Below are 10,919 nucleotides of genomic sequence, written 5' to 3'. Positions count from 1 at the left end.
CAAAAGGTCTCCCTAAACTATTTTTTTATTGACCGACACTTGTCAATTATGTGTTGGTTCTTACAAACATAAGACTATGGGGTGTGTGTGTGGGGGGGGGGCTTGGGTTTCTCCACGCTCGAACCCTGGATGTTAGCAACTATAACCATTGAGCCTCGCGTGGAAGATTTGCACCTCACTACGGATGCTCTGATCATATCCGCTGCAGTGGGAGATTATCGCATGAGAAGGATCCTGATAGACACCGGGAGCTCAGAAGACATTATCTATGAAAATTGTTTCAATAGAATGCAACCAGAAGACAAAAGGTTGCTCGAATCAGTACACGCCCCCATTAAAGGTTTCACAGGGGAGAAGGTGGACCCTATTGGTCAGATTACCTTTCCAGTCACATTCGGACAAGAACCCCGAGAAAGGACCATACTCCTAACTTTCCTTGTGGTACGCGCTGAGTCGTACCACAATGTGATCATTGGAAGATTCACCCTAGGAAAATTGGACGCTATAGTCTCCACGGCACGCGGTTTCATGAAGTTTCCTACCCCGCGGGGTGTTGCAACGATATTTCTTGACAAACTAGGGGAAGTATTGAACACTAAAAGATGTCGCCAAGGACCTACCGGGGCCATCGGTCTGGAAAGATGGGTAATAAGCACACGCCATCCGGATCAGACAGTTACGATAGGAGACCGCCTCTCTCCCGAGGTTAATAACGATTTGAAACAACTACTAAGAAGGAATGTAGACATCTTCGCTTTCGAACATTCCAACAAGACGGGAATACCTCGTGATAAGGCGGAACACAAGCTAGCAACACTTCCCGGCATTAAGCCAGTTGCACAGGGTAAGCGCAGTATGGCTCCGGATCGAAAGGCAGCGGTTGTCAGAGAGGTACGAAAGTTGGTGGAAGCCGGAATCCTCAGGGAAACACAGTATCATACATGGGTATCAAACCCTGTGATGGTGAAGAAACCCGACGGTACATGGCGAATGTGCATTGATTTCAAAGACCTGAATAAAGCATGCCCCAAAGACGCGACCCACTGCCCGAGATGGATTTCAAGGTTGACTCCCTGGTCCCTTATAGGTATAAGTGCTTTTTAGACGCCTATAAAGGGGATCACCAGATCAAGATGTCCAAAGAAGACGAAGAAAAAACAGCGTTTCACACTGACGTAGGCATCTTTTGTTACACCAAGATGCCTTTCGGCTTACGAAACGCCGGGGCTACTTACCAGCGACTCATGGATAAGGCCTTCGAAACACAAATCGGCAGAAATTTAGAAGTATATGTTGATGATTTGGTGATCAAGAGTAGGGAAGAAAAACAAATGCTGGAAGACATTGAAGAAACTTTCCAAAGACTCACAGAATACAATATCAAACTCAACCCCAAGAAATGTTTGTTCGGGGTAGAGGAAGGAAAGTTCTTGGGCGTGATAGTCACCCGGGACGGCTTTAAAGCTAATCCGGAAAAGGTAGCCGCCATAACGCGGATGCCCTCTCCCAGGACTTTGAAAGAAGCGCAAGCGTTAAACGGGTGTTTAGTGGCTATAAACAGATTCTTAGCAAGGCATGCCGAAAGATCTTTGCCATTCATAAAGACACTAAAAGATTGCCTCAACAAGAAGAACTTCAAATGGACCAGCGAAGCGGAAGAAGCCCTACAAGACATGAAACGCTTCATCGAAAAATTACCCATGTTGACAGCGCCATTCCCTAACGAAGTGCTTAAAATGTATTTGGCGGCGGCCCATAATGCGGTAAGCGCGGTACTCATGGTGGAAAGAGATGGGAAGCAAACACCCATATATTACATCAGCCGAGTATTGGCGGGACCAGAAACGCGGTATCCAACCCTGGAAAAGTTGGTGCTAGAATTAGTGCACGCTACCCGGCGATTGCGAAGGTATTTTCAAGCGCACTGCGTGCAGGTCTTGACGGATTACCCGCTGCTGCAAATTTTGCACAAACCAGAAATCTCCGGGAGATTGGCCAAATGGGCGATTGAATTAGGAGCTTTGGATATCAAATATCAAAAACGAACAGCAGTCAAAGGGCAGGTAATTGCCAACTTCTTGGCCGAAATTCCCGACGGAGAAGCTATAGTAGACCCCGCTATACGGGACATCCCAGAGTCCAGTACTGCCCGGCAAACCTGGAAACTCTACACCGACGGATCATCTAGTGGAAAAGGGTCCGGGGCAGGTCTAATGTTGATAAGCCCAGATGAGATAAGACTGATGTACGCCTTACGTTTCGATTTCGAATGCCCCAACAATGAAGCAGAATATGAAGCGCTACTCGCAGGGTTGAGAATGGCCCAATCTATGGGAGCTACACGAGTGGATGCATACGTTGACTCTTTATTGGTTAACAATCAAGTGAATGAGACATATGAAGCCAAAAACGAATCCATGGCAAGATACCTGGCAAAAACAAAGGAGCTCATGGCTTCCTTCGATAACGTCACACTCAACCACGTTCATAGAGGAAAAAACCAAATAGCGGATGCTTTGAGCAAGCTCGCCACTTCGGGTATGGAAAAAGAAGTAAAGGTTGAAACATTGCAGATGCCCTCAATTGAACCCCGGAACGTCTCCGCCGTTACAGCGGAAGAACCCTGCTGGTACACTCCAATGCTAAAATTCCTTACTAAGGGGGAATTACCCCCTGCTAGGGGCGAAGCTCAAAAGGTACAAACAAAGGCACTGCAATACGAAGTGAACAACAGCGTATTGTATCGAAAGTCATACTTGGGACCACTCCTGCGGTGTGTCTCCCCAATAGAAGCAAAATACTTGATCCAAGAAATTCATGCAGGCATATGCGGTATCCATGCGGGGCCCCGGGCAGTTGTGACTAAAATCCACAATGCCGGGTACTATTGGACCGGGATGCACGAAGATGCGGTACAAGAACTCAGAAAGTGCCTCAGCTGTCAGAAATTCGCCCCTCAAACACTCAGGCCTAAAAATAACTTAATCCCGGTTACAGCGGCCTGGCCTTTTCAAAAATGGGCAGTGGATATTGTTGGACCATTCCCGCTAGCTCTCGGAAGACTAAAATACTTAATCGTGGCGATTGATTACTTTACCAAGTGGGTGGAGGCCAAGCCTTTGGCTAAAATCACGGCGGAGAATGCCAAAAAGTTCCTTTGGGAACACATAGTATGTCGGTTTGGACTGCCGCTATACCTGGTAAGTGACAATGGAACACAGTTCACCGACAAGGTTTTTCAAGAATGGTGCGCCGACCTCTAGATCCAACAAATCTTCACATCAGTGGCGCATCCTCGGGGAAATGGCCAGGTAGAGCGAGCGAATAGAAGTTTGCTGGATGGCATAAAAAGAAGGTTAGGTTATGAGGGAAGCACCTGGGTGGAAGAACTGCCAAATGTCCTCTGGGCACACCGAACAATGCCTAAGACAAGCAATAATGAAACCCCCTTCAGCCTAACCTATGGCGCGAAAGCAATGATACCCGCGGATGCGGGATTACCGTCACTACGCCGCCTCACCACAGGCGATGATAATGATAGGCTCCTAAGGGAAGGCCTAGACCTACTTGAAGAAAGGCGCGAAGCTGCCGCCATCAACGAAGCAAAATACAAGAAGACATTAGAAAAGTACTACAAAAAACGCATGGCACAACATACTTTCAAAGAAGGTGACTACGTCATGCGCGATAATGAAGCCAGTAGGGCGGAACCCTCAGGCAAACTGGGACCCAACTGGGAGAGCCCCTACATCATTCAAGAAGATCTGGGCAAAGGGGCCTACCGCTTGTCCAGGCTAGATGGTACCGTCGTGCCGCGTAGCTGGAACATGGCCCAGTTGAAAAAATGTTACCTGTAATGTCTTGCTCCTAACAGCAAGAATAGACTTTTTTTCTGACAAACAAGTGTAATCCATCCACAGCGATGTCGCTTCTTTTCGTTTAAGCTTTGAGCTTAATAAAAAGTTATTTCCCTTTGTTTTTCCTCATTACTTAAACATACAATAAAATTTACCATCGCATCTTAACTGCACATAACGGTAAACAATAAAAGTACCCTTAAACACGGAATATTTTCACACATAAGTCATGGGGTCAATACATACAGCGCTAAGAGCAGGTATCTTGGTAACAGATACAATAACCGCTGCAAAAAGATAGGTATTTTGGTAATAAATACATACGAACTATCTTACACAAACCAAGTACTTGTCCCTATTGTTAAAGACCAACATAGGGGAACCAAAAAAGAACATGTTCTAATACCTACTCCTGGGAACGGGTTGCCATCACCTCTGCAGGGGTATGCAACACCTTACCAGTACAGCCCAACAAACAAGGGTCAACAGCAAAGTCATCAGTGTGTCCTCCAACCACTGGCGGAGCTCCCATCCCTGGATCACCAACGGGATTCTTAACAGAACAGCCATTACGGCGACGTTCATACACCAAATGGCAAAAGATCCTCATAAATAACACTTTTGCATGACCGGCTCACCCGGGGCAGGACAGCATTGGAAGGCGATCCTCTTTTCCGGATCATCAACTTCGTTACCTGAATTTGCAGTTGAACCAGGCCATCGGCGGCATCTAACCGCCAGAAAATGTCAGAAAGTCTCTGTCTATAACTTTTCCGACTCATCCTTTCAATTACCAAATTAAGAAAAAAGAAGCCCAATTTATAGAAGGGCAAATAGTTTTGACAGAGATGACGATAGTAACATTAATGGAAAATAATCATTACATGTCAAGTCGCCACATTTCAGAAGAACGGCGTTATCCATCATGACATTAGCATTAAATGTCTGACAAACCATTCAGATATTTTCACAAAAACCAAGTCAAACAGTGTCATTACAAATATTGGGAGAAAGTAACATACATAAACAAAAAAAATTACTTATTCCTCCTCTGACTCTTCCGCGGGGTCCAACATCAAACGCAAGGACTCGACGCCATCCTCATTCACCTTGTCCATCAGGTCTGCATATGCAGGCAATGGCTCGTTGTACGCTGCCTCCAGTGCAGCAGCCATGTCACCTTGAAATTTACCCCTTGACGTATGGAAATCAGAAGCAATCTTTTCCGACTGCTGACAGTCAAAGTATCCTTTGTAAACACCATCATGGTGACCAGACTGATACGCGGCAGCAGAGAGGCGATCTATTAGCGTTGTAAAAGGCGCCGATTGGCGAAGGTATTCGAACGCCTCTACTAATCCATTTGTTATCAACCAGTTCCTATCACCCCTCCAAGGCACTTTCCACCTCCTTCAGGCGCGCGGCGGAGGATTGGGCAAGTGCATTTCTTTCAGAAAGAAGGGAATCACAACGATGTTGAAGTTCCCTAAGCTGCCCCTCCCGTTCCTCCAATTCCGTCTGTTTCGCCCGGGCTTTAGCATTTGAAGCTTCCACCTCAACGGTCAAAGCTTGATAGCGCTCCTGCACCTGAGACACAAAGTCAGTGTCAATTCGGAATTTTTCCACTTGCGCAGACATTTCAGATCTCACCTTCTGGGCCTCAGTAATAGCTTTACGTTCCAACTCCTCCTGCACGCTTTTAGCGTGAGCAAGGACCCGGTCCTTCTCTGCTATATCGCGAGCCCATATGAGCCGCTCCTCAGCAAGGTGGGCAGTCACCTTCTTCAAGTCGTCCTCAGCTTTGTTTTTCTCTGACAAAAACCGGCTCTCCCTTAACCCAGCGGCTTGGAGCTGACTCTCCAAGCGGTACTTCTCATCTTTGAGCTCTTCAATAAGGGCCCGCGCGTGGTGGAGCTCATTGTTATCATGCATCAATCTGCGCCGGATCTCTGTAAGCCCCCAGGGCTAACTAACAGAATCCACAATCGCGGAGTTCATCAAATTCTCATTGTTTAGACCTTCAACATACGCCGCTTCGGCTGGGGGGTAAGCCCGCTCAACCCAGTGCTGAACCACTTGGGGAAAGATCAACCTAGAAGACTCCGCAATTTTCCACTGGGGCTGGTAGCGTTTATCCCGAGTGTTGGGATCCCAGTTAATGGTAGGCAAGTAAAGGTCATCACCCTGGCGGGCCCCATCATCAGCAATGCCACTGTTGGGCCCCCCTGTATCGCCAGCAGCATGATCTCCAGCACTAGTTGCCTCATGAGCAAGGGATACGACATGCATTTCTTTCTCGTTAGCGGAAAATATACTCAATGGAGAATCAAACAAAGAGGAAGGAGCGACACTGGAGGTCACAGCAGCGGTAAGTGTAGGCGGTGGCATGGCACAACTAACGGCAGCGGTAACACTAGCCTGAGGTATAAGCTCTGGAGGATTGCTGCCGCCAGCAATGGGAAGCACTACCCCCGCAGATGACAAGGGGGTAGGTGTCACATTTTCAGCTTGAGCCCTGCCAGTAGTACCTATATCAAAGACAAGCTTCAAGTAACACGAAGCTCATAATTCATTATAACATTCGGAGATAAAAAGTGCATACCAAGCGGCAGGGCATAGGCGGCTTGCACAGCCTCGAACGCGGTCAGAGTAGGAGCAACAAACGTTTTTCATTTCTTCGACACATGGGTAGGGCTTGTCATTTCAGCAGTAGTACAGGTATCACCCTTGGTGAACGCTGCCCCACCAGCGGAAGACGTGGCCGAACTAGCTGCCATGTATTTCCTCCCGGTAACCTTTATCCGGGTTGGTCTCTTCTCTAGGGCGGCAACGCTACCACCCCCGCTGAGGGAAAGGGGGGATACGTAGGCAGTGGGATCCGCCGGCAAAGCGGGTAACAAAAACTGCTCAAGGTGAACCCTCAACACATCTGGCTCTTGTTCATCGAGCACGCGGTCCGCGGCCCTCAACTCAAGATGTCGCGGAGGGTCAACAAAGTCAAACAAGCTCCATTCCCCTTAAATGTGCATACATATTATTTTCAAAATGGTAGCATACCAGACTAGCAAGAAATATGCATACCTTCATCATCCCTTCGAAATGAAGGGTACTGCTTGATGTCACGCCACAGCAAACTCATTCCTGCCATTACCAGGGCCCCTTCTGGGATTACTGTGCACTCGAAAGGGCGGCCACACAACCTTGTATATAGGGCGTTTGACATATAAGCATCTTCAGAAGGACCATCGTCCTTAACCTTGTCTTTTGGTCCCATTTCTCTCCAGTGCATCTCGCCAGGAATCACACAGGCATCAATATAGAAAAATTTCTTTTTCCAATCTTCTTGGAACTGGCAGGAATATCCCTCAGACAAGACACATCGGTATCTCTCCGGTCGAAGGTGAAAAAGGGGATTTCCAAACAAGAATAAAGAAAGCCCTAAACACAATAAGTTCCGGAATGTGCCCTAGGGCCGCACAAGCAAATTCGAACTGTCGAAGTTTCACTAATCCTAGTGGATGCAGTTGGGAAATGTGAATACGGTAATGGTCAAGAACCAATTTGCAAAACTTGGTAACAGGCAGTCGGAAATTGCAGAATTTGAAGAAATCACTAAATAACGTGATTTTGCCCTCTTTCAAAGGAAATGCTGTGTCCGTTCTTGATGGTAACACGGGATTCCACTCAGCCTGATACCGTAATCTTGCACAAGGTTGTTGTAAGACACAACTCCCCATTTACAGAACAGGGCATCAGCGCTGGCTGAGGCAGATGAAGAAGATTCACCGGTCTTAGAGGCCATTTGTTCGAAATAGGGAAGTGAAAGAAAGAGTTGTGAGGAAATGGAAATGGAATTCGAACCTCACAAACAGGGGTACTATTTATACAAGAAGGTAACTTTTCAAATTCGAAAAGACGAACGAACGGAAATACGCGTCAGAGCAGGGTAAATACAGTGGTCATCCCAATGATGACTTAACTGTCACATCCTATCCCATCGCCGCCATTTTCTCATGACACATAACGATAATTTACTCGATAAAATCTGCCCTAAACAGGGTATGCTAACTTTTCCTTCTTTTAGTCCGATCTCATGAATTTCATTTCATAACTTCGGACTGGGGGGACATGACGAGGTATGACCCGAATCGGCTAACCTGACCCGGTCATTACCTATTATTTTATTATAAATAAATAATCACAAACATTTATTCTAGATTATTCCATCTTGCATGGATAGGTCACGCAACCAAATCTCCAGCTTTCTGGGAAGATTATGCAAATCCCTAACTTATCGGAATGCATTTTATACTATACTATTAAATAATCTGAAGTTAAGTGAACTAGATCTTATGGAGCCTGCTCATGTATGACATGATTCGTATCTGATCATAAAAAAATTCTCTTTAAGATTCTCTTTAAGCGAACCAGCCTATCCTCCGTATGGGCTTACGTGATGGTTGGAACAAAGACACATTTGGTTGTGAATTCAAATGTGGCAGACAAATATAAATAAAGGCACAAATCTGCACAGACCAATCAATAGTTCAAGTCACACACTCCCGTAATCCATTTTCTCTTCGGAAAATTCCCTTCAACTATTGATGCCAAATCAAAAATATTGCGGACCCTAATTGGAGGTCTATGGCTAACCGATACTGCACACCATCATTTAGCTATTGATATTCTTTTTCTTAAAGCGGGTCACATGTATAGGACCAACTGGGGCATTGGTCATGGTCTAAAAGATATTTTAGAAGCTCATAAAGGTCCATTTACGGGCCAGGGCCATAAAGGCCTATAAGAGACCCTAACAACGTCGTGGCATGCTCAATTATCTCTTAACCTAGCTATGTTCCTAATGGTTAAACTATAAATAAGGGTAAATATCAAAGGTATTGATCATCTTACTCCCGCACAACTTTCTTCCATACACATATTTCTTTACTCCCAAAACCGAGACTTATTCTCACGCCGGAGGGTGGTTACAGGAATAACCCCATTCCTGTAACGAGTCTTAACGGTGTTCTGTTTTGCAGTTAGGTTGTTCGGATCGTCAAGTGTTGAAGTCCTCGTTGGATACTACCGTGAAGGTCAGTGTTTCTTCAAACATATATTTATATTAATTTATTTATGATTAATGCTTATTAAAAGTCATGTTTAGAAACTCAAGCTTGAATGAAACGATACGAAGTTGAGTACTGATTTGAAACCTGAGCTTGCATCTAGATGCTTAGTGTTATAGTCTGTTTTTTGGTCATTTGGTACTACAAACACATTGTTAAATCAATGTGCTGGATACATAAGGTATATGAAATAGGTTCAATAATTACGTTGGTTGTGTTAGAGGTTTAACAACCAGACTGTTCATTTAGGAGGTTTACCAGTCAAATAGTTTTTCAAGTACGGATGACATTATTGAAAGTAAATCTGTAGCTCGATAAGAACGTATTGAAAGTCGTTCTATGTTGTGTTTTTGCCCTATGTTTCTTTTATTTTTATTCTTGATTACTATTCCGATTATGTTCATTGCGATGTTTAAGTATGTAATGGTTTTGTAACATCTTTGGTTTTTTGCTATTAATCTGAAAATATATGTGTGATTGATGAATAGATGCTACTTAATCGATTACTTTTTGTATATGAAATATGATGCGGTATTCTTTTATTTATAGATTTTTAAAAAAAATTTAAGATTAAAATAATGGATGTGCTAATATTATTCTTTCACAACAGGTTAAAGGAAAAGAAAAAGCTAAAGTTTTTGCTGACATATCCGAGATAGTCGAGAATTTGAAGAAAGAATGCAAAGGCCGACAATGTAGTAAAAAATCTGAATCGATTCCGTATCGTCCGTCTGCTGATTACATCAAGGTATCGTCCGTCTGCTGATTACATCACCGCCATCTTTCCATAGCAACCGGTCAGATTTTGTCGGTTCTAATTGAAAGTGATCCAGCTGAATAAGAACAGGGAATAGATCCCTCCACGCCACAGGCCAATTCCATGTTCCGTTAGAGAAAATATTGAAGACGGTGTCATCTAACCGAAATTCAGCATCTGTAATAGTCCTTGGCGACAGAAAATCACCAAGAGGACCTAAATCACTCCAAAGATCAAACCAAGCTGACGTATTGCGGCCATTACCTACATCGGACCAAACATGTTTTCGAATGATATGCCTCAACTGAATAATCTTCCTCCATGACCAAGTAGAATTCGATGTTGCTTTACAAACCCAGAAGTTCTTTCCTTTAAGCCGATAAGAATGAACCCACTCGACCCAGAGGGAATCCCGCTTCATCACAATACTCCAAATATGAGACGCCATCAGGGCTTTGTTCATATCCCCAATGCGTCTAATGCCTAAACCACCTTCATACTTAGGAGTACAAACCACTTTCCACGAAACTTTAGCTTTACCTCTACTAAACGACGCATCTTGAGACCATAAGAAATTTCTCATTCTAGCTTCAAGCTCCTTAACAACCCGAGACGGAAGCATAAACACCGAGGACCAATAAATATGCATAGAAGACAGGACTGAGATGATCAGTTGAAGCCGACCCGCAAACGATAACAATTTGTTCTTCCCGTGCATAATACGCTTCTCTAATTTCTCCACAAGCACCCGGCAATCATTATATCTAAGCGTAGAAGAAATAAGAGGGACTCCCAAGTACTTGACAGGTAACTTACCTTCCACAAAAGGCATAATGTCCAGAATCGCCTGTTTAACATGATCTTTCACATTACAAAAGAAAACCGTACTTTTCTGGTTATTAGGCACTAATCCCGACATCTTAGAGAATTTAGAAAGATACTTTTATGGTTATTAGGCACTAATCCCGACATCTTAGAGAATTTAGAAAGAGAGGACATAATCCGTTTTTTATTGTCATTGTCTGGTTAGTCATATTCATAAGGTTTGATAGAAATTTGATAATTCTTGGTGAATAACATGTTTAAAATTTAAATTGGAGAATCTTTCATAATTTATTTTTTTGTGGTCAAGTTGAATATGTTGAGATTCATTTTCAAGTAGAATGAAACGAGTCTTAA

The 10,919-nt window shown here is 44.3% G+C and overlaps 1 protein-coding gene across 1 annotated transcript; it reads left to right on the top strand.

Moving 5' to 3' along the window:
- Positions 1-1,133: 1,133 nt before the first annotated feature.
- LOC110932071 lies at positions 1,134-3,263 on the top strand. Its single transcript, XM_022175431.1, has one exon. It carries the CDS (start codon positions 1,134-1,136, stop codon positions 3,261-3,263), a length of 2,130 nt encoding a protein of 709 aa, XP_022031123.1.
- Positions 3,264-10,919: the final 7,656 nt, after the last annotated feature.

The sequence above is a fragment of the Helianthus annuus genome, chromosome 3 (genome assembly GCF_002127325.2).
Source record: "Helianthus annuus cultivar XRQ/B chromosome 3, HanXRQr2.0-SUNRISE, whole genome shotgun sequence".
Classification (NCBI taxonomy): domain Eukaryota; kingdom Viridiplantae; phylum Streptophyta; class Magnoliopsida; order Asterales; family Asteraceae; genus Helianthus; species Helianthus annuus.
Note: the sequence above shows the minus strand (reverse complement) of the source record. Positions and strands in the feature narration are given on the sequence as shown.

Coding starts and splice junctions, on each gene's coding strand:
- LOC110932071 (XM_022175431.1), top strand. CDS start 1,134: ATGTCCAAAGAAGACGAAGAAAAAACAGCGTTTCACACTGACGTAGGC.